Genomic DNA, 24,851 nt, shown 5'->3' with positions numbered 1-24,851 from the left:
GCAGTCAGCTGAGACTGAAGAAGTCACTTGGATGAGTGACTAAATGTCTCTCCCACTGAAAACGCTACGACCAGATGAACAGAATCAACTTTTTGGAATTTCCTTACCTGGATGATTGAGCATCAAGATGTTCTTAGGGAACATTTTGAGCAACCAACTACTGCTGAGAGCAGCATCTGAATGAATAGCAGTAGATAATTACTGGTTTGGACTCTAACACATGGAGCTTTTTCAGTAAAACAAACAGAGTCATTACATGACACCAACCTATCAGGAAGGTCCTACATGTTGATACTAAATCCATCTGTTTAATGTAAGCTAAAAACTGTCTCTGCACACCGTGCTTTGCTGCAGTCTGGCAATAACAGCTCAAGAGGTACACCTCTAGTTAAACCGGTTCAGACTGAAATGTCACATTTCCTAACTGACCCTGAAGGCAGCAGCAGAAGGTGACTTGAAGCTTAAAGTTTTGCCTTAGAGTAACTGATTTGATTTCACTGTTGGTGTCAGCAGGTGGTAGCGAAGAATTTCACTTGCAAACCATTCAGCTGGACTCACCTGTGCAGGTATGATACTTCAGTTTCATGTGGAATCTGCTGTTAGAAATGTTGAACTGTCTTGTAATCAGTATTTCATTTCTCTGGAAGTATATTTACTGCAGTACTATTTCAATACAAGCTGGACTTATTTATTTACTTAACTTTATTTATTTACTTTTATTTAAACACCCTGATCTTAGTGATCAAATGTCTTGCAACAGCACATCTTATTCTTCAATTTACTTTGTGTCCTTCACTTTCTTTTATTATCTGCTTTTCTCTCTCCATCTAACCACTGTCTATTCTTCTTAAGAGAAGGACTGTATATGGACACTGTGAAGAGATATTTTCAAATTAGATGAACTCAAAATAACAAACAACCACTTTATCCTGTATCAGTTGAATTTATAGATTGTATAACAAATTGTATTGTACGGTAAGACATTAACCTCAGATTACATTAGCGTAATTGTACCTTATAATAGTTTAGATAATTTTATCCGTGAGCTGAACACTTTCAGGCTCACATGTTAGAGATTCATGTTGCAATTCAGTTGTCAGTGTAAATGTGTTAAACTGACAACAAGGCATCAAAGATGAAAGATTTTCCAACTTCATGTGAACTTTAGAAAGACTGCAGAATAAACATGTACACAAAATGCAAAAAGGGAAGATTGCAGCTGCTGATATCTGTTTACCTGTTCTCACATCTGACAGTTTTAATGTAGCTGCAGCTACACTTTAACTGCCATGCCAAGGGCCTGTTAAGCAGTTCACACGATAAGAAACTCTGCGTGTCTGTTATGCAGTTGAGCTCTGAATTTCCAACCATGGACCAATCACTGTCTGGTGGGCGGTGTCAAGTGAGCGTGCTCAGCTGTTTCCCGCCTTCTGTAGGCAGAGATATTGCTGTTGCTGTGGTGAAACCCCTGGGAGCTGGCCTTGGAAACCCTGGCACCCGTAGCTTGCTATGCACAGACAAACAGGTGAGTGTGACCTCTAACTAAAGCCAAACACACAGTGGGGGTAGACAACACAGCAGGAAGTGAAGAATGACTTGAAGCCCAGACCAGTTTACTGCAAAGCAAGTTGGATACAGTCAGACCCTGTTACCAAGAATGTAGAGGGGCTGTGTAAAATATTAATAAACAGAGAATGTAGCCTTTTACCAATCATTAAAACCTAGATACAAAGGCCTCCTTTGTTGTATTTTTTTGTTTAATAATTCACCAAATATTTTCAGTGGATGACAGGTCTGGACTTCTTTTTCTGTTTGGCATGTAAATTTTCCTTGAAACATAAGTCGTATCTATGACAGTATATGTAACTTCCAAACCTCTGTACAGCTCTCTTAGCTTTACTGGAGTACTCATGAGGTGACTGTTATTGTGATTTAACCCACATAAATAAAACTGAATGTAACAAGTTTATTTACTTGTGCAGGTAACACAAACCACATCATAAAAATACAAAAGAAACATCTGAATCTTAATCTCAATCCTAATCACTGAGGACAGAAACATAATAATAATAATGATAATCTGAATATGCAGGTAAAGTGGACAATGGAGGTCTTGTGTTATGGCCTCACTCTCCCACTAGAAGGAGATACCGTCAAACTCTGCGTGGACATCTACACTGATTGGCTAATGGCCCTGGTTTCCCCAAGAGACTCCACTCCTCCACCAATCAGCAGAGACCCCAACCTGTATGTCCAGAAGATCCTCCGACACCTGTTCAATCTGTTCTTGCCCAGGTAGACAATCTTTCCTAGACCTGATTACCCTGATTTACTGATCCCATACAGGGATCCACTAAGGAACCATTGACCTTTAAGGACCTTGTTAGTTTTGAATACCTGATGTTTTTAGATGCTACTCAGCCCTTCTTTGAGTCCAGTTAAGCCATATATTATATTCATGTGGTTATAACAACATGTTATACGTGTTAACAGTTATCAATACTTATTTTACTGGCTGATGAATATCGGTCAGGTCAGATTGATATAGTTGATGTTTCTTCTACCTTATGTTGCACAAAGCTGTTCTATTTAGTGACACCTACCAGACCAAAACCAGTTGAGACAGTGATTATTAAAGATAAAATTCTTCTATTAATCATATCCAACGACTAGCCATTAGTGTGGTGTCATGCAGATCAATGTGGTTGTACTTGTTACTGTTTTTTTCTGAACTCTTCTCTTCTTGACTCTCCACTCAGGTCTGACCAGGTAAATCTGGTCTACCTGTCTCTCTATCAGCAGGTTCTGTGTGCTGTCCAAGTACTGGCTAAAGAGAGTACCATGATGAGTAGAGACACCTGGGAGACTCTGTTGCACTTCTTGCTTCGCATCAACCATGCCATGCTGTCTCCAGCAACTGCTGCAGGTGATAGTTATCCTAACCCCCTGTATCTTTATTTGTCTCTCCTGTCCATTTCTCCTGTCTGCGTCTCACCAGTCTTTCTTCACCTGTCCTTGTATTTCTATAGGTGGTGTATCAGACATGTTGATGGCAGTGCTCCTTGAAGTGTGGCTGCTGTCTTGCTCTCGATGTTTTCCATCTCGCTCACTATGGCAGACATGCAGACAGATGTTGAGCAGCTGGAGACATCAGCCTGCAGTTGTGGAACAGTGGTGCAGAGTTGTTGCAGCCTTAACTTCCAGGTTCAGAAACATCACAAACTGTGACTGAGTTCTGTCCAGCAGCAGCCACAAAATACTCATGGGGAGATGTTTTTATTGTTGTTGTTGGGGAACTATATTGTATTGTTTGTTTGTTGGATTATTGGTGCTATGTTGTTACTATCTACTAGATAGATAGATAGATAGATAGATAGATAGATAGATAGATAGATAGATAGATAGATAGATAGATAGATAGATAGATAGATAGATAGATATGAATATAAAATATAAATATAAGCATAAATATAGCATATATATACATATTTAAATACAGAATATATAAATAAGCAATGAAATATACTCATTAATGAGATGTAGCAGCCAAATGTCTTTTGCACATTATTGCGACTGTTGTGAGTCTATTGCGTGTGATTAGTTCTTGTTTAGTGTTTAGCTTGTGCAAACACTAAAGTTTAGTTGTCCCCGCCTTCCTTTGTCCTCCCGTTTCCCCTCCCCCTTCCCTCTAGCGAGGAGTTAAATAGTTTGATGGCATGTGGGACAAAGGAGTTTTTATGTCTGTTGGTCCTAGACTTGGGGAGAAGCAACCCGTCACTGAGCAGACTCCTATGGTTTTTTTGTCCATAATTGCATTGCTATAATGTGCTCAGGTTGCTGCAGCTGACTTTTGGGCCATCATTCCCTCACTTTAAAGTCCCAGAAGAAGATGCTGCCCTGATCCCCGAGGACATGGATGATAAGCGAATCCCCCAGACCTGGTTCAGGTTCCTGCACTTATTTAGGTAACAATTGCTTCAGAAACATGGTCAGATGTTTTTAACTTGGCATGTGACATGTCTTTTCATTGACCCCCAGTAATCCGGTGGAGCTTAGTCGCACAGCAGCTGTTGTTCCATCTCAAGTTTCACAGGGGGAGGTGTTGAGAAGAGGTGACAGTCAGCTACCAAACATCTTCTTTAAAGCCATGAGTGGAGTCGGTATCCTTGTCGACGCCTTCCTGGGTACGCTGACCTTTACACATTAACCTCTTTGTATAGGCATCTCCCTGGTGGCACTATCTGGTGCCAAGTTTTTACATTAACTGATTTCTCTTGTCATTAATCACAAAATAGAGATAAATTCTAAAAATACCAAAATGAAATTATAGTTGAGACTTAACCATGATAACCAAACATTGAGGAATTCATTGTAAGTTTTTTTTTATAGGTGTGACTGTGGAAAGTAAAGAAACAATAGAACAACTCCTTCCAAACACTGGTATACACACAATACACTCCGTGAACTCATACAAACCCATCACACCCATGCATTCTACTTTACATGCATGACACATTACAAATTCAGTTACATCGTAAATATTTGTGCAATCTCTGATTTTGTACTACTACCAAATCAAAAAATCTAGATGTGATTGAAGTACAGCTTTAATTTAAGGAGTTTTGCATGAACTCTGCATGAATTGCAGCCATTTTATAAACAGTGCACCATGTTCATAGGGTCAAAAGACGTTGGGCTAACTAGATCCCCATCTGATCAGTTTTACAGCATTTTGCAGAATCAGTGCAGAGTATAGCTTCAGAGACTTCAGAGTTCATTCTTCTTCTCATATCACCAGTCACATCATCATAAACACTAGTGGTTTTATTTTGTCAGTCTGACTGTTCCTCCTTCACTTGTATTAATTAAGTTCCAGTAAAAACATAGCAAATGCAAGTGAAACACTTGAAGTGACGTCTAGATCTTTTATCTTAATTTTTCATGCAACAACAAGACTGGCCTTGAAACTGTTTATGAAACTGTTTTTCAGTCAGCATTAGAGGCTCTTAAAATCTGGGCCTGTGGATAAAAATGGCTGTAACGCCTGAATAGACAATAAAATATTTCTTTTAAACCCCTTGAATTAAAGATAAAAGTCTGCACTTTAATCACACCTTGATTGTTTAACTTAAACTCCACTGTAGGGATGAAGAGCGCCGAAATGAAATACAGTCATTCAGCTTTAATGCACAGCCCTTAACAAAAATATTACATCACTTTTAGGAAGCATTTTTATTCATAGTTTTCTGGCTTTGTTTGTGTGTTTTTTCAGGAATGACAACAAAACTGCACTTCAGAGACCGGCTGCCTTCTTTTGGTAACCCAAACTGATCAGATTAAACCAGTCAGTTAACTAATTAAATTAGTCATTTGAGAGAACCAAACAAGATTAGCAACAACTAGCAAGGTAATTTTAGGTTTACCAGTGAGTTTCGGTGTTGTTCAGTGGTTATTCACCTCTTACTGGGATACACTGTCATGGTAACCTATGCTGCATAGCTGCATGCTATGCTCCTAGCTTGTTATGTTCAACATATGAAATCATATGTTGAACATAACTACTACATACTATTCCCAGCATTTGCTGATCCAGGTGGCCTACCACTTCATAGCTGAGCTGCTGTTGTTCTCAGTGTCTACCATTTGGTTATAATACAACTAACAGTCTAACAGGACATTTCACAACTGAACATGTTGCACAGGTGACATCCTATCATAGTAGAACGCTGGAATTCACTGAGCTCATGAGAGAGACCTATTCTTTCACAAATGTTTGTAGAAGCACCTAGATCTTTTTTTGATATTTAAACATCTGTGGCCATCGAAGTAATATGAACACCTAAATCCAATTATTTTTATTTGGACGTGTGAGTGAATACAAATGTAATGTTTAATCCCTGCTTATTTCCTGCTGACAGCGATCTTAGAGTAATTGCACTGTTCCATAATACTTAATATAGTGATATCAAATGTGTACTTGTTTTTATAGTTTTGTTGGGGTCACTACTCAAGAAAAGTAACACTACTGGTTACATTACTTGTGTGTTATTTCATAAAATTGAAATAATTACCTATGACATAATTATTAGGAGTCTGTCTTTCAGTATTTACATATGATCACAAAGCCAACAACGCAAAGCGTTGTTCAAAACCAATCCAAGCAGATCTTAAAGTGATCGCCAGAGTGATTCTACCGTAGAAATATGACCATCAAGCAAACTTGATGGCTCGTCATTGCCTTGGTTATTTGTCAGGGTCAGACTTAGGGATGGGTACCGGTGTCCTGAGCTGTGATACACTTCTAGCCAATCATTTTACGTTTCCGAGGATAGTAGGCGGGGCCAGGTACGTACATTCTGTTAGAGCAGAGCTACAGATTAAAAATGTCCAAGGCGAAGCGGTCAAAAGTCTGGCTGTACTTCACAGCAAAATATGCAAACTCAGCAGCAGCAAGTGCTTTAAGCTGATACTGTGATACTGTCAAAGGAGGTAACACCAAGAATCCGATTAAACAGCTGGCGACGCATAGCGTTTTTTTTAAAAGCCGAGAAATGCGCCGTATTTGATAGCTTGCTGCGAGACCTCACACCGTGCACGTCGGGTGGGTTGCCAGTTATCGGACCCGGAGCAACATCCCCCAAAAACCCGAAGAGGAGAGTCCTGGCCCCTAGCCCTGCCAGTGTAGCAGAAATGATGAGGATGATGATGCAGCAGCAGCCGTTCTTCTCTGCGGGAGTAGCTTAATGTTGTTCATGTGTAATTTACGCTGAGTAGGCTAACCACGTTATTACATTAATGCATGTAAGGTGAACTAGCAAACATCATCATAGCTACATGCGGCTGTCTTCTTGTTTGATGGCAGGTACTCCCTTCACCCTGGACAAAAAGGCTAAAATGACCAAAGAAAAAGTGGAAAACAGTTAAACATGAGAGGTTTAGGACAAAGTTTGTGTTTTTTCCATTGTTTAAGCACTGCTTCCAGCCAAGAGTGATGCCATATATGCCCCATAGCTGCAGAAAAGGCTAACATTGTTATCTTTTTACAAAAAAAACCCAGCTGAACATGAGAGGTTTTTGGACAAAGTTTGTGTTCTCCATTCTTTAAGCACCGGTTCGAGCACCGTTTAAGCACCGGCACCGTTTCAAAAGTACCGATTTGGCACCGGTATCGGATAAAACCTAAACGATACCCATCCCTAGTCAGACTGATGGGCTGCGGTCAGCCTAACCAGCTTTATCATTGCCCTGGATTCTTTGTGTTAGCCTTGCAGATGCTTACAGAGTGGCAATTCTGTTAGAACTATAATGTATAACTTTGATTGCTCTTTTGTCTTTTAGATTAGATTAGATAAAACTTTATTAATCCCTCGGGTGGGTTCCTCCAGGAAATTCGGTTTCCAATAGCACAGCACCGACAGAAGTTACAGAATGTGAGCAGAAATATACCATATATATAAATACAGAGTATACACAAGGGATAAATAAAATAAATACGAATAAGAATACAAGGGATTTGCACATTTCAAGTATTGTGAGTCTATTGCTCCGTTGGATATTAAGTATTGCACAGTGAAGAGGCACTACAGCTGTTCCCTCCTCCTTTGTCCTCCTGTTTCCCCTCCCTCTCCCCTCCAGAGAGGAGTTAAACAGTTTGATGGCGTGTGGAACAAGGAGTTTTTTAAGTCTGTTGGTCTTTGGGAGAAGCAACCTGTCACTGAACAGGCTCCTCTGGTTGTTTATGGCCGTGTGCAGAGGATGCCCAGCATTGTCCATAATGTCCAGCAGTTTCTTTAATGTCCTTTTCTCTGCCACTGTCACCAGAGTGTCCAGTTTCATGCCGACCACAGAGCCAGCCTTCCTGATCAGTTCTTCCAGCCTGGATGAGTCCTTCTTTGCTGTGCTGCTCCCCCAGCACACCACAGCATAGAAAAGTACTCCAGCAACCACTGACTGGTAAAACATCCTCAGGAGCTTCCTGCAGATGTTAAAAGACCTCAGCCTCCTGAGGAAGTACAGTCGGCACTGAGTTGCATGACCAGTCCAGTTTGTTGTCCACCCACAGCCCGAGGTACTTGTATGTGTTGACCACCTCCACCTCCTCTCCCTCTATCTGAACTGGCAGTGGACCTGCTCTGGACCTCCCGAAGTCCACAACCAGTTCCTTGGTCTTTGAGGTGTTGAGTTGCATGTGGTTTGTGTGACTCCATGTGACAAAGTTCCTCACCAGACTTCTGTACTCCTCTTCCTGATCATCCCAGATACACCCCATGATGGCTGTGTCATCTGCAAACTTCTGAATATGGCATAATTCAGAATTGTAGCAGAAATCAGAGGTGTACAGGGTGAAGAGAAGAGGGGACAGCACAGTTCCCTGTGGTGCTCCTGTGCTGCTGACCACAGTGTCAGACGTGATGTCCTTCAGCCTGACGTACTGTGGTCTGTCGGTGAGGTAGTTTAAGATCCAAGTGACCAGGCAGGAGTCCACCTGCATCCTGTTTAGTTTTTCCTGAAGCAGACAGGGCCGGATGGTATTAAAGGCACTTGAAAAGTCAAGAAACAGGATCCTGACCGTGCTTTTTCCCTTGTCCAGGTGTGAGTGGGCTCTGTGTAGGAGGTACAGGATGGCATCCTCCACTTCAACATCTGCCTTACTATTTTGTGTAATAGTAAAGTCTATATCTCCATATCTCCACTGTAGACCGCTCTTTGTTCTACTTAGACTTAGTTCCTCCTGTGACGGATGGCGCATTGGGCCACAAGGGCTCGCCAATGAGTTTGGTTTGCAGCCACATCTTCAGCCTCATCCCATGAAAGATCGACCGCTTTCAGGCCCTCAATGAATGACCGTCTCCACGTCTGTTTTGGTCGTCCGCAGCTCCATGACAGGTCTTCATGACATGGCTATCTTCGGTAATCATTTTGGATGTTGGCGAAGAACGTGATGGCGAAACGAAATCGTCGCTCCAATGCCACGTCTGCTAGCTGTTGTGAGGCAGTGCGCTGAAGGACCTCCTCGTTGGTAACATGATCTCGATATGAAATTTTGAGAATCTGTCGGAGGCCGTGCTGTTGGAAAACATTCAGTCGTCGGGTAATCGTTGCCGTCGACTTCCATGTTTCATTCGCATAGATAGCCATTGGTATGAGTATCGTATTGAACAAATGGACTTTGGATGATATCGAGATGGCGGTCGATCTCCAAACTGGATTCAAGTTGCGCATGGCCGATGCTGCCTTTTCAAGCCGACAGGCGACGTCCTTGTCTGAGCCACTGTTTGGTGTTATCACACTGCCCAGAAAAGTGAACTGATTGACTTCATCAAGCAGGTGGTGGCCAACGAGTACCGGAGTATTTGCTCTGGCCTAACCGAGCCGCATGACTTTGCTTTTTGCAGCGCTGATCTGCAAGCCAATCTTTGACGCTTCATTTTCCAGCATGGTGGTCAAATCACAAATGGAGCGTTGAGTAGATCTGAGCAGCAAAATGTCGTCCGCGAAATCAAGATCTGCAATTTGTCGTCCGTCGTGTCCTTGGACTCCATGCTCCCTGTCCCGCAGGGTATGCCGCAAGATGAAATCCACAGCCAGTACAAACAGAAACGGCGATATAACCAAGCCTTGTCGGACTCCCGTCTTGATCTCGAACGAGTCCGAAATCCCACTATCTGTATGGACACAGCAGCTTGACTCGTGGTAGATGTTTCTCAGGAGGCTAACGAACATCTCCGGTATGCCGTAGGACCGGCAATTCTCCAGATCGTTTCTTGATGCACGCTGTCGAACGCTTTTGTAAAGTCTATGAAATTGATTGACAGTCGTTGCTGTAGCTCGGCACTTTGATCGATTATTGTCCGTAGCACAAAAATCTGCTCTGAACAGGATCGTCCATTCCGGAACCCGGCTTGTTCTTTCCGCAGCAGCTGATCGACTGTCAAACAAAGACGTCAGAGTAGGGCTGCTCAATTAATCGAATTTTAATCACGATTACGATCTGGGCTTTCAACGATCATTAAAAATGACTGAGCCGATTATTAGCCCCTCCCTCATGCTTTACTCTCGCGCTGCTCCATGTGGCAAATCAAGCGCACTGCTCTGCATTTCAAACACGCGTCACAACAATTAAGAGGACCCGAGGGAAGCTCGGAAAGCTAAGCAGAAGTTATTTGGAGAGGAGAGTGACTGCCGTTGGTTGAAAAGAAAGGTAAAGAAAAAAAACTTAAGTGGTGTGGAAACATTATGGGTTCGCGGAGTCAGATGTGGATCAAGTAGACACAGTGTGTAAACTTTGCTATGGTGTCGTAGCTGCACCACAGAGCAACACTGCAAAGTTCACATTTTTCATTTATTTCTTATATTGCAAACATTTGCACTGTTATCAGTATTTGCACACTATTTTATATTATTTTTTAAAGTCATTATTCAATACATTGTTATTCTTAACCCTTTAAAGCCGGTCAGAGCAGCATGCTCGTTTTGTATAACTATTTTTAAATCCCTGTAGAACCTGAACCGCTAAGCTAGCACAATAAATTTTTTTCCATATGAAACCAGAGGAGTTACATCTTATGCCATCAGCTTGTCCTAGGTCACGGTTTCCTTCCACATATAGCTTTGCAAAAATTGCATAAAAAGCGCTTGCAGGAACAAAAACATAATATTCCAGAAACACGCTTTGCCGATCCGATCAGCTGTTCGTAACACTTCCCACATTGAAAAAGACGTCAACGCGAACTATCGCAAGTGACGTCATTTTCGCGGAAAATGTAGTTTTTTTACTTGTAGGCCTTAGAACTCGAATTGCACTGCTGGAAATAGTTTATTTTGATGCACATGCACATTCTTTGCAAATTTGCATCATAGGATTGTTTTTTTGTTTTTCCTGCAGTATATAAAAATTGCTGTATCTCCAAAAATAAAACTATGAAGACACTCAAAATAAATTTCCTGTTGTTGTAAACTATTTTTTGCAACTTTTTTGTATTTAAAGTTTTGAGGGATAAACCTCTTAAATTTCTCCAAGTAGAAATATATGTAAAAAAACAAAACAAAAACGATTTTCAATTTTTTTTTGTAGTTTATTGCACTTTTTTGCAATTAATGTAGTTACTATGGACTTAATACATACACATTTTAAAAATATGGGCTATAACAGTTGTATTGATGTATAGCAACGTGAAATGCTCCCACAAATGGCACTACAGCATGTAAAAAAAAATAATATAAGCTCTGGCGGACGAAATAAATATCGTCAAATAATCGTGATCTCAATTTCAGTGAAAATAATCGTGATTATCATTTTTGCCATAATCGAGCAGCCCTACGTCAGAGTAGCACTGTCAGTGTCCTGGGTCTGAGCGCACCACCAGGGTCCCTAAGCAATTATGGACATGTGTACTTTTGGTGTGCTGTCCCTCATTCTCCCTTCTTGCAGGTATATGTGTGTGTGTGTGTGTGTGTGTGTGTGTGTGTGTGTGTGTGTGTGTGTGTGTGTGTGGATGCTGGAGTTTCTGAGGCACCTTCAGGCCTGGTGGGTGTGGCCCTGCCAGGTGGTTGGCCACACCTGGAGACCATCACACAGCTGATCAAGCCTCGTCGGAGGAGCTACTTAAGAGTGCGATGGAGCTCCCTCCGACACTGGATCATTGCGTGACTTCACGAGAAGCGTGGAGACAAGAGGGCAGCAAGCACGGGGTGCTCAGACACTGAGGAGCGGAGACAAGGAACACTAGCACTGGGAAGAGGACATGACACGGGAGTCGGGAATGCACTGAGGAATTATTGTTATTTTTCCATTCACTGTAAATAAACGCACTGCTTATATTCAGATCTCCATGCCTGGGTCCTCCTTCCTCACATCCCCACGGTTGGCCAGCGTCAACCGTGACAAGCACGGAGCACAGAACCTTTCCTGGAACAGAAAGGAGAGTTATCCCACGCCAGTTGTTACAATTAGCAAGATCACCCTTCTTCGGCAGTTTCACGATGACATCCTTCCTCCAATCTTTCAGAACTGTCTCCCAGCAGTGATTGAGCAGGGCCATAAGTTGTTCGACTATAAGGTCACCGCCATTTTTCAACCGAAATCTCGTCCAACCCCGGGACCCGGCCAGCCTTCATTGACTGAATCATGGCTTTTGTCTCCGCAACAGTAATTGGATAAACGTTAACTGGAAGGTTATCCAGGGGGCAGAAGGCGTCTATGGGTATCATCAACATGGGCGCCAGTTGATTCAGGATTTCCTCGAAATGTTGGACCCATCGTCGGTCTTGTTCCTCCGCCGTTGTTAAGAGGCGGCCGTCCTTGCTCTTGACTGGTACTCCTTTGCCACTTGGAGCACCGCTCAGTTCCTGGTGGACTCGATAAAGCGTTTTGGTATCGTTTTTGTTCTACAGACAAACTGAAATCAGCTGAATGTAGCACAGGTGCCCATGAATGACAAAGCATGTATGTTTGATGTTTTTATTTTCTTTCTGTGAGCTGGTCATGGAAATAAATGAAGAACCTTTTGTAATGCAAGTAACAAGATAATTGTAATTCTCTTGATATTGTAATTGATCATTGTAATTACTGAATAATGGCAGTGACATGTTACATTACTGTGTTACTTAAAAATGCAATGTGATTACAGTAATGTGTTACTTTGTAACGCATCATACCCAACTCTGGTCCATGCTTAATTTCACTTAATTTAGTTTAGCACCATGAAGTACAACCCGACCCAAACCTTTATTAGATCAACAATGTATAAATATTCTAGAGATTTTATCATTATTATTATTATTATTGTTTTATTGTTTATTTATGTATGTTTTGTTAGGCCAAATTGGCATCAATGCTTTGGTTTAACTATTTCAGCTTGGTAATTCTTTTTCTTTTTTCCTTCTAGGTATTTCTGTGACCAAAAGCCCGTTCAGAGACCGTCTGCCCTCCTATGGTAAGCTCCACAGATAACCACTGACTTCAGTTCAGTTCAGTTTCACTGTAGAGTGACAGATCAGGGTGATGGTTTGCACTTAGAAAATATGTTGATGGGGTGGGGGTTTGCTCCAATTATTGGGTTATTACCATTCTCAGCCTTCTGGAGGAAGTTTATTCGATGGTGCTGAAATGAGGCACTGACCAGATTTTGCTCTGGGCACGAAACAGTGGAGCAGATTTTCACCATTGCAGGACTTCTGGAAGGATCATTGCTGCGCCCACGACCCAACTTTGGATAAGCACAAGATAATAACAGGATGAATGGATATTACTTGGAAAACAAGCTAAAAAGCTTGTGGCCATCAGGCTTCCTGAAATATTACATATAAAGACATATTCTTTTCTCTCCTCAACAGTGCTACCACTTGATGGGCTGCTATTGTCTTCCTTAAAGTCTTTGTCAAATTGAATTAGTCTATTTTGTTCACAAGTGAAACTCTGACCTTTCCAAATCCCCACTTACAACTCTGATACACCAATGAGAGAAGATTAAAGCCACTTGCACACTTTTTTTTCTTTTTGTAAATATCAGCGAAATGGTGCTGCTATTCCTTTTTTTTCTCAGGTATCTCCCGGCCTCGTTCTGGCAGTGCACCACCCACTCCAGTGAATGTACTGAGCATGCCAAGCTCCCCTTCCTCAACCAGTTCCTCCCCTCCATACAACAGACAAGTGACAGCAGCAAATTTTTCCAAGACAACCACCAAGACTCCCACGGTACCACAGTACTTCTTTTTCATTTGTCATGTAGCACTTCTTGATCTCTTTAACTTATTGCTTGTTCCTTTCTTTCAGATTCCATCATGCCATTGGAAATCTTTCTCCCAGCTTCCTTCCTTCTCCTCCCTGTTTTGTTCATCTCTCAGACCCTCTCCCTCACCCCTCAGGTGTAATGTGGACCACCTTCTACATCTGTTTGGTTGCTGGCTGTTTGATGCTGCACTAATCAGCAGAGACTCTGGTTTGTCTCTGCAGTATTGTTTACGCAAAACACATACTACACGTACACATAGTAGGCACAGTACAGTAGTTCTTGTATTCCTTGTGTACTCTTGCTGTGCTTCCATATCTTACTTACTGAACTGTCTTCTCTAGCTGGGCAGGGTGATGTTGCTGTGATGTCAAATGGATGGGCGGCAGGTCGAGCTGAGGCTTGTGGGACACTTTGCAGGATCTTCAGCTGCAGGAAGACGGCAGAGGAAATTCTGTCTGTCTACCTGTCCAGGTACCTGTCTGTTCACCTGTTCAGAGCTATCCACCCATCTTTGAGCAGTGTAATGATTATGGTTCTCCATCTCTTATTCTGCAAGGTTCTACCTGGTTTTGGTACAGGGTCTTCAAGTGTCAGAGAAGGCCAGTTCCCCTGTTCCGGCCTCCATTCTGCTGAACTCCACCTCTCTGTTCTGCTGTGACCTAAGAGGAGTCAACATACTGCTACCTCCCTTTATCTCAGCTCTGGAAAATGTGCTGCTTGACAGGTGCAAGTACTGCAAATACTGTAATTGTTCAATGAGAAAAGTTTATTTGAGGTTTTTTTAAATAGCAGAATAAAGCTGACATTAGTAATGTTAGACGTTAACTCAGCCAGACAGAATGAAACGGAGGAAGAATGGGTTGTAAAGCATCTTTCAGCCCAGAACAACTTAAAATTGGAATTGGCAATTGGTAAAATTCATCTATGGAATTTGGCAAGTTGATTGGAGGCTGAGTCATGAGCTCATGGATGCTGATAGATGCTATTACCTACCAGGATTTCGGGCTGTTGGATTTTGTTGTTCACCTGAATCTCAACGACGGTAAATATTACTAAACTAAAGGCTTCTCTCATACTCTCTCTCACTCAGAGAGCTACTGAAGTTTAAGAATTTTGTCACTCCGGTGGATTTAAGGCGAGCCTCCATCCTAGTCCTGCTTTCCCTGCTGCCCATCCCTATGCACTTTGGATCAGTCCAGTTAGAGGTAACTTATCATGCACTTGCTTAAAAACGTACCCTTGCCTGAGCAGAGCTGAGCCGGATCACTGTAGCAGTAGTGTTCACTTTGCTGCTTAGGAGTTACAGGATAGGAAGTTAAGCGCTGATGCTGCAACAAGTACCCTCCTGTTGCTGAAGCCACGCCTTATCAGTGTCCTGATTGGAGCTCTGCAGACAGAGGCAGACACCTGTAACATACAGCTCCTCCTGGGTTAGTTACTGATTCTTTTCCAATTATTGGTCCTGGGGTCAGTTTTTGAGCCAGTTAACAGAAGTTCATATCTGAGTGTTTGATGTGAAAGATTTTTCCATTGTAATCACTTCTGATCTGGTGTTTGTATAGCGGCCATGTTGAATCTGATTCAGGATTCAGCTGTGTTAGAGCCCGCAGGACGAACTCAACAAGTGAGTTTACTGATATTTAGGGATATGTACTTACATTTGCCTTCATTTTATGAGACAAAAACAGTTTTTTGCTTTTGCTTTCAGGAAACTGAGCCCCTGCTTACTGGGACCAGTAAACTCAAACAGGCTTTGGGAGCAAGTCAGACCAGTTCAAACCGATGGACCAGAGGATCGAGTAATTACAAATCAGTTCAGTTAAATTTGTTTTATATTATCAATCCCTCATATCTGAAGAATCTAACTGCAGTAATGTGCGTCCAATCAGATGCAGTGGCAGTTTTGTGGGTTCAATCTCTACGTTTGCTCACTCAGCGTCTGACGTCTCAGTGGAGGAATGATTCAGCAGTTTGTCTGTCTGCCCTGGAAGTACTGGGAGGATTGGCCAAGGTGGAGACACACACACACACACACACACACACACACACACACACACACTCAGCGAGATCAAGAAAACCTTACTTTTTTTTGACAATTTTATTTTAAATTTTCAAAATATAAAACAAAAACAAACGCAGAACAAACAAAGACAACCACAGACAGGCTCAGATGCATACAGAAAAAACACTTAATGCAAACAAACTTGCACTTCACAATACAAGAAGAATACAAAAAGCTGAAGTTGATGAGCGTTTACAGAGTTTAGCCCAATCTGGCTCTTGCAAAGTGTTCCAAAAAGGGGTTCCATCTGTATTATGGACATCGTGTCTGTTACCCACAACTGAAAGGAAGGAGGAGTGGGGGACTTCCATTCCCTCAGGATTAATCTCTTGGCAACAATCAAACCTAGTTCCAGTGGCCCCTGCACTTTAACCGGGAGTAGCTCTGACGTTGGAGAACATCCAAAAATTACGAGTTCAGGTTCAGGCTGTAGAGGTTTCATATATGCCTTGGAGTACCAGTCAAATATTTTAAACCAAAACTCTGTTAATGAGGGACAAGACCAAAAGTAATGGAACAATGTACCTTCTGCCCGTCTACACCTATTACACATTGGGGAGATAGAAGGAGAAATCTTGTGCAGTCTGACCTTAGAATAGTGTAACCGGTGGAGGATTTTAAATTGAATTAATTGGTGTCGGCTGTTTATGGAGAAGGAATGGATTTTAGACAGACACTTACTCCACATAGAGTCAGGCACATTCATCCCCAATTCTTTTTCCCAAGCCTGCCTGATCCCAACGGTATGCACTACAATAGAGTCACCAAGTAACTGTACAATTTTTGTGATAAGCTGTCTGGAATCAGGTTGGCTCTTGAGTATTTCGTAGATCCCGTGCTCCGACGGTAGAGTTGCAAAATCTTTAAACTTGGATTGGATGTAATGACTGACCTGCAGATATCTATAAAAGTGTGAATGTGGCAGATTATATTTCCCTTTTAGTTGACCAAATGAAGAAAATGTATCATCAATATACATATCCTTAATAGACACTAAACCCTTTTCTCTCCAGTCATGATAAGTCTTATCTTGCCAAGGGGGCATAAAATCATGATTAAAACATATTGGTGTCTGTACAGATGTGTCTGGCAGTTCCAAAAAACTTCTAATCTGATTCAAGATTCTAATGGTTTGTTTTAATACAAAACCCAGACATTTATAAAAGTCTAATTTTTCAAACTTGGTAAATAACATAGCCAACAAGAAAACCTTACATTTAAATCAATGTTATTTATACTGAACCAAATTATTACAGGCATCCTTGACATGTGAAGCTCTTGATCTCTCAAAATTATACAGGGAAACTTAGTATTGGCAGTCTTCCACTATGATCCTGTACCTATCCCCCTGCAGGTGGAAGTGCGAGTGGAGGAGTCAGAGAGGATGCGAGTAGTCAGTTCAGTCTGCACCTACATTGTTTTTCAGTGCAGTCGTCCTCCTCCTCTTCACTCCAGAGATCTGCACTCCATCATTGTTGCTGCCTTCCAGTGTCTCAATGTCTGGTTAACGCAACATCCCACACTGCTTGGCCATAAGGTAACTGACCAGACCAACTAATCACTATGTATCAATGAGATATCTAACTGCCAGATGACTGACCAGCAGGTGAACATCCATGCGCTTTATTTAGTGTGTGTTTTATTTGACTTTATTCAGGAGTGTTTGTTGGAGGTCCTGGAGATCGTGGAACTCGGGATTTCAGGCAGTAAGTCTAGACAGGAACAAAAAGTGAGATGTAAAGAGGAGAAAGACCAAAACCCAGCCTCTCTGAGGGTGAAGGAGGCAGCTGAGGCCACACTTAGCTGGTGAGCATCACAGTAACAATAACATTAAGATTGTAGAGATTATAGAAACCAATCGTTTTGCATATAAGATCTGACTTAGTTTATATCATGCATTTTGGTTGCTTCTTAACAAGCAACAGGAACAAAAACAGAATTTTGACATGAATTGCTTCGAGGATTTATGTCATTTCAAAAATGTGTTACTGTTCATCAAAGGTGTGGTATATGTGGTATAAGACTGTCAAAAGCAGTTATTGTTTAAACATTTCATCGTAGAAAGCTTTCTGATCCTGGCTATACTTTCAGTCTGAGTGAATCTCCTTTTATTGCTCTTCACACACATGACACAGATGCAATGGAGACAAATGAGTCAAATAATGTTCATGACGCTGGCAACAATGCATTATTTTACTAAAAGTTCAGTCATATTGAGTTCAATTCAGTTTTATTTATATAGCCTGATCCATGCTTGGTTGTGCCATGGTATTAGTGTTAGTATTAGGGGGTTAGGGGTAGGGTGTAGGGTGCTGTATTGAACAACTGATCACGGAAATGTGGCCAAACTTGGTCTTGCAAAACTATGAAATGTGCTAATTAACCCTTTTTTAAAAATCATTTGTACAAATTATTTCGGTACAAAAAGGGGGGGGGGGGGTTGTTTCTTTGTTTTTTGTTTTTTTTTACAGAACTCACATTCTATTTTTTATTGCAATGTGGGACTTTACAGTACTGCCTCTTTTTTTTTTTGTTGTTTTTTGTATTTCAAATCGGCCATGCTAAGAGATTTAATTAGTGCATTGGTCCAAACTTTTTGGCTTTTAACCTTAAATGTTTTAAGATATTCATGTTAAAACATTGTCTCCCAAAAAGTAGGTGAATGGGCCTCTTTAAAAATAAAAAAATATCAAGAGAAGTATTTTAATATGTGAAGCTAAAATTTCACAGAAATCACAGAAAGAGGTGATTTGATTTGAGATGAAATGACACAGAAAGAAAGAGCATTGTCATCTTTACAGCCTTTTAGTCATCAGGGTTTGTAGTCAAATTAAAGTTACTGCAAACTATCAAAAGAAAAGCCCTGTGTAACTATAGTGAAATATCTCAAAACCACTGTACTTTGCTGTTGGTTTCCTCTAATTCCTTTGTGCACCAGTGCTCTATACAATCAATTAAATACTATTTATATAGCACCAAATCAGAACAACAGTTTCCTCAAGGTTCTTTACATTGTAATGTCAAGACCCTACCCACAGAGTCCTGACCTTAACACAACAGAACACCTTTTGGACGAATTGGAGGAGAAACTACAAGCCAAGCTTGTCAATTAACAGTGTCTTACCTCGCAAATGTGCATCTGGAAAAATGGTCAAAAATTCCCATAAACACACTTCTAAACCTTATGGAAAACTTTCCAGACGAAGCAAAGGGTGTGCCGACATGGCATGTCACTCAGGTTCACATGCGTGTGAAGGCAGATGAGCAAAAACCTTTGGCAACATAGCGTACAACTGCTGACCTGCTCCATGGTAAACATACTGAATGGATGAGCTGTAGCTTGGTTTGTTACCACCAAACATCCTATCCAACTATCAGACTGGGGCATCTCTAGCTTTAAGGATGTGGTCTGTATTTGTCTCAGTGTTATGCAGGTTTCAGAGGCATTCCCTTTCGTCAGTGGTATCCTCAATGAGGATGTTCTGGTTCGTTCTTCCTGTCAGAGTGACAGCAGTCTTGAGAAGTTCAGATATTTTGTGGTGGAAAGCTCCATGATCCTAGCCTTTTTGGAGCAAACACTGGGACGTGAACAGGGTGAGTCCTGATACAACTAATTGTGAAACTGATAAAAAGGAATCTGGGATGTGTACACAAAAGAATAGAAGCTAATGTTTTTCTATTTACATTATTAAGGAAAACTGTACAGGAAATAAATATATTGCACAGCAACAATAGCAGCAGAAAACCAGTGTACATGCATCATTCCAGACATGAAACTGAACTGCCCTAAAGATACAGTCATGGAACAGAAAGATGGAGATCCTGTTACCTACTCCCCACTGACTGCAGTCTGTTGATGAGGGTGTAAGTGGCTGTGGGAGATGGTCGTTTTGAATGCTGAGCTGACAAACAACATTCTGGTACCTGTCTCAAAATGTTGTTGCAGCCTGCTGCCTTCTTTATTTTCATTCTCCTCAGGTTTTTACAGCCACGGTGAGATTTACTACTTTCTCATCAAAGTGAAGGATGGCTTTTATTACAGGGGTGCTCATTAAGAATGTTCATTAAGAAGGTGTTGTTGTCACACAGCCTTATAATCTGTTACTGCCTGAATCCCCTGCCACATGTGTCTGGTATTGCTAGAGTCACAGTAGAAACCTTTAATCTTTCCAGCATTCACAGGCTTATCACATCACATACTCACACTGATCCTGGCACAACAGGAACGCAGGCAGTACTCGACACATACTGTAATATTTAATAGATATTTTAGATTTCAGCTTCTACTGTTCCACATAAAACTAATCTTTGGGAGGTTCAAAGTTGCCCGTTGATAGTTTCGATTGTGTTTTTGCTTTTCAATGGTGAATGCAGCACAGTATCCATCACTCATCATGGTGACCAGGGGAGCGTCAGGACGCCACACCTGGAGTCTAGAGCTTTGTCCAAAGCCTCACGAGGGACAAGCTGACACACAGGTGGCCACTTCCAAGCTGATGCAGTATGATTCAGTATATGTTGTGCATTCCTTCAGAGGACTTTATCATAGCTTACAATAGATTATACAAAAGATGTGCGCAGCCACTTAGATGTCTTCCATTAGTTTGTGAAGTCATATTTTGTAGTACTTTTTTCAGGTTAGGTCAGTCATTTCTTCTCTCTCTTACCTGATGATTGTTTTCAGGAACCCCTGATACCAGAACAGCACAGCATGGCCCAGGAAGATGCCAGAATACAAACTGTTATCAAACAGCAGCTGCTTTCTGAAAGTTTTGATACAGTTCCATCAGTTAAAGCAGATCATAGTATTCCAGCTCTGCATGAGACCATTACTGAGGAGGTAAGAACCAAGTTGGATGAAACCCAGTATATTAGTATATGCTCCTTCTTTAAAACGAATTATCAGTTATAGATGACTGTTTATGACTCGGGCAGCTCCTCAGTAATTAATTTTTTCTCTCCTTAAAACTTGGTATGTTCTTCTAAACACGTTGATTGAATGGTTACTTTATATGATGATGCAGTCATATAGAGACTGAGAAAATCTGGACTGATGATTGTGGTTGTTAGGTATAGTTAAGCCAATTACTGAAACTATTTCCTGAGTACATTGAACTGGTTAGGTGTGACAGTTGTAATTACAGTGTAATTCCAGGTGTAACCTTTTACTGGCCAGGTGCAGCAGCAACTAGAACATCTGCGAACAGCTTTAAAGAGACAGCAGCAAGTCGAGGCTCGACCACAAGCGAGCAGTCGTTCGGCTGTCCCGATGACCTGTAAACCTCCTCCACCTGTCACCCATTTCCAGGCGGCAAGACTGTTCCTGTCCCACTTGGGCCTGCTGACACCTGAGAGTGTAAAGGTAAAGAGGTGCTCATAGGCGGTCGCCTGGTTGTTGGGGTCTTCACTGCCTTACTGTGGGCCTTTACCTTACAATATAAAGCGTCTTGAGGCAACTGTTGTTGCAATTTGGCACTATATAAATAAAATGTAACTTAAGTAAAATTACTTTTGAGCCTCTGACGATATGATGTATAAAAATGGCTGTAATTGCTAAACAGTTGATGTAATACTTTTGAACTGAATACTTTTAAAGCTGAATGTCTGCACTTCAATACCATGTTAATTGTTTGACTTAAAATCAGGTGGTGGTATACAGAAGCATAATTGGCAAAATGTCGTCACTGTCCAAACACTTATGTACCTGATTGTATTTACAAGTGTAAGTGTGCTTATCTGTGTGTCTCTCTCTGTAGGATCCAGGTATCAGTGGTGTTCCAGCTCCGCTTGTGGTGCTCGACTCATCTCTTCCTGGTTTCTTTGACAGCCTGAGAAATTTGGACCAGCAGCCATCAAGAATCTACGATTCCACCTTTATCTTCTACATGGGAGCAGGACAGAGGACAGAGGCTGAGGCAACCTAAATAGAGTTTTAAATGAGCAGCTGACTGTGTTCAACGTTTGTTTCAATTAAATATATTTTGTATATAGTTTTAGATCGGTTAAAGTTGTTTTCTTCTCTTTCAGTGTCATTTTGTGTGGACAATGACACACTGTCAGATCTAGATACAATTATTTGCGAATTGTTGTAATGTTTTTTGAAAATGTTGCTCTTGTTGTGTTAATTTTATTATCTGTTTGTGTATAGATCCTGAAGAATGTGGAGTCGGCCTGCAATGTCCATTCACACTTCCTTGACTTCCTGTCATCTCTTGGTTGGCCGGTGGAGGTGGGACAGGTGGGCAGGGTCAGCACTAGCAGATCCGGTATGTGTTGCTGATTGGGCCATTCACAGAACACTCTTAAGGCTTTTCTTGCTGATGCAGATTGGTTATTTTCTTTCTACCAGAATTTTCTTCTGTGCTGGGTGACAGCGGAGGGAGTGTGTTTGACGGGAAGCGGTTCATCCTGATGTTCACAGACAGTCTGACAGAGCTCACCTTCATTGTCCCATCACTGCTACACAGTCATGGTAACACATAATGTACATTAGTGAAACACTTAATCCAAACTTCTGACCCAGAGGGTTTGTGTGGTGTGTGACTTGAGGAAGCATGTTAGTGTTTGAGATGCAAGTTTTATGTCTTCATTTTGGTTTTTGGTTTTTTGTATTCAAATCAACACTCCTGTAATTACTCATGTAATAATGAAACCACATTAAGCAAAGTTGTTAAAAATAAGATGATTCAAAGAACATGAAACACTGAAACATGGCTAAACCTGATGTGATCTGGTTGGGAACAAGAAAGAGCTTCACCTATGACTCGCCCAATCTTCAAATCTGAGTGTCAATAAAACAGAAAATCACTCATAAGTGAAACTTTTGAATTAATATTTACATTAAATATTGAATATTTCTGCTAAAACATAATAGTGTGAAATCTAACATTTACTATGATTTTAAGAATGCATGTCACCATATAAGGTTGTGAGTAATTTCTAAATTTTGTATGAATACATTTTATTTGACCCATTTTGTTTTCTTTGAACTAGATGGCTCGTCAAAGAGTTCAGAGGTGTTGTTCCCACCTGCTGAGTCACCACTCAACCTACCACGTCACTCTAAATCCAATGTATGGACTTTCAAAATAAAAGACTTTTTTCCTTGTTCCTCTCATTTGTATCTTACGTACTCGTTTCTTACTTGTCTCTTGATCTTTCATGTCTGTGCAGAGTTATCCAGCAATGATGCCATGTAACAGCCCTGAATGCAACTTGATGATAGTCTGGGTCGAACGGTTCGAGGACATTGGTAACTATGATTCATTTTTCTGAAAACAGAAGTTCATGCTTGCTCTGTGCAAATTTAAAGTCCATGGTGACATTACAGATCACATAGACAAAGAGACTACCAGTGAGAGATGTCTTAAATTCAGAAGAGTTTGCTGAAGAGACTGAGACACATAGAGTGATCAACACACTCAGGCCAGCTCAAAGACAAAGTGTTATACTACTCACACAGTTCAATACATGTTTAAACACAGGCTCTGGAATCTTAATGGCCTGGCCTGTGGCAGATTAACTATTAATGTAGGTGATCTGGATCTAATCTGTCTATGCCGTGAATGGAGGATAAATGTGTTTTTGTGTTTCAGAGAATTTCCCTGTGTCTGGTCTCCTGTCACATACCAGGTCACAAACAGAGATGAGGTAAAACTCTCATTCATTCTCACGCTTTAAGGCTATGAAAAATCTTAAAATGTGCAAACACACTTTTGTCCATCAATCTGTTAGTATATCCACAATCCAGCTGATTTTTATACATCCTCTGAAAACTGGACTCTACCGAATCCATGTCAGTGAAAACACCACCAGCAAGTTTGGTTTGGTAGTCCCATTGGTCAGCGGGAGTGTGGTCAGCCAGAGGTCACTGGGTATGTGTCTCCTTGTCTTCATGTCTGCATCTGTGACTGCCTTTTTTCCTGTCTGACCGTCTCGCTGTCTCCAGGTTTTTTGGTTAGGGAGATGGTGATAAACTGGTGCCACCGAAGATTGTTAGAAAGTGACTCTACTCCACCACCTCACATTAGAAGAAAGCACATGATCAATGACATCACTCTTCGCTACCGCAGCCGCCACTCTGAACCTGCCTTTTACTCTTCCCTTTTCTATGAACCCTAATCTGCTAGCCCTGCAATTGTGTGTGTGTGTGTGTGTGTGTGTGTGTGTGTGTGTGTGTGTGTGTGTGTGTGTGTGTGTGTGTGTGTGTGTGTGTGTGTGTGTGTGTGTGTGAGAGAGAGAGAGCGAGAGAGAGAGAGTATGAAAGGGTTGTTAAGTTAGCCAATCAGACAAAAAAGGTTCTGTTTCAGCCTCCAGCTAAAGACTAGACTAAACATTGAAATTAAAGATAATATATACAGATATTGTATGTTTTTTTTGTTTTAAAAAGGAAAGCAAAAACCTGTGTACTTTAAGAGTCTTATGTTCATCCCATCAGCCAACTAATTGGTCCTCTGTTGAATTGCATTGACCATTTTATAGCAAAATACCTTTACAATGCAAACTACAGAGCATATGCAATGACACATCTATGTTTGTTTTTGTTTTTCGTTTTTTTGTTGTTGTTTTTTTTGGGGGGGGTTAATATAACTGATTAAACTCATTGACTGATGCAATCATTTTTGGTCAATTGCTGATCCATGACCAGTCGGTAAGCAGTAAGCCGGTGTGTCCTGGGTCTACACCAGGCCCTCCTCCAAGCAAGACATGCTTTGTTTGTTTATGAGAAGCAAACTAGTTTTCCGGGTCATGTGAAGGTTAGTAAGACTCAATTTACATTCCAGCTTTCTGGTCTGAGGCATGTGTTTTTGTGATACACCAGAGTGTCAAAGTAATCTGATTTCTTGCTTGTGAAAGTCACTGAACAATCAGAAACAAACTTCATGAGGGTGGTCTGAGAGCCCAAGTCCACTGGCGCCCTGTGCTTTTCATTGTTCGCCATGTCACAGAAGATCAAAGGGTCTGGAGAAGTCATGGACAATGTTATGCAATTTAGGGGGACATATTTATGGAGGCATGCACAGACCTATAAATGCTGAACAATGGCACCCTGACTG

At 41.3% G+C, this 24,851-nt stretch overlaps 1 protein-coding gene across 1 annotated transcript; it reads left to right on the top strand.

Moving 5' to 3' along the window:
• The first annotated feature begins 464 nt into the window (after positions 1 to 464).
• LOC147327097 (ral GTPase-activating protein subunit beta-like) lies at positions 465 to 24,609 on the top strand. The gene is made up of 33 exons (XM_086294708.1): positions 465 to 566; positions 1,349 to 1,525; positions 2,093 to 2,295; positions 2,760 to 2,926; positions 3,030 to 3,204; positions 3,834 to 3,965; positions 4,039 to 4,184; positions 4,390 to 4,440; positions 5,273 to 5,317; positions 12,888 to 12,935; positions 13,545 to 13,696; positions 13,775 to 13,940; positions 14,075 to 14,204; positions 14,290 to 14,457; positions 14,824 to 14,938; positions 15,031 to 15,163; positions 15,296 to 15,357; positions 15,442 to 15,532; positions 15,623 to 15,744; positions 17,150 to 17,332; positions 17,453 to 17,601; positions 19,220 to 19,389; positions 20,170 to 20,273; positions 20,480 to 20,635; positions 20,972 to 21,157; positions 21,552 to 21,710; positions 21,944 to 22,061; positions 22,145 to 22,267; positions 22,789 to 22,868; positions 22,969 to 23,047; positions 23,391 to 23,445; positions 23,530 to 23,669; positions 23,744 to 24,609. The coding sequence occupies exons 2-33, from the start codon at positions 1,370 to 1,372 to the stop codon at positions 23,914 to 23,916; spliced, it is 4,137 nt and encodes a 1,378-aa protein (XP_086150834.1). The 5' UTR covers positions 465 to 566; positions 1,349 to 1,369; the 3' UTR covers positions 23,917 to 24,609.
• Positions 24,610 to 24,851: the final 242 nt, after the last annotated feature.

Source organism: Aulonocara sp. 'chitande type north' Nkhata Bay, linkage group LG6 (genome assembly GCF_057382095.1).
Source record: "Aulonocara sp. 'chitande type north' Nkhata Bay isolate Kocher_YH1m ecotype deep benthic linkage group LG6, A_spYH_male_GT1.1, whole genome shotgun sequence".
Classification (NCBI taxonomy): domain Eukaryota; kingdom Metazoa; phylum Chordata; class Actinopteri; order Cichliformes; family Cichlidae; genus Aulonocara; species Aulonocara sp. 'chitande type north' Nkhata Bay.
Note: the sequence above shows the minus strand (reverse complement) of the source record. Positions and strands in the feature narration are given on the sequence as shown.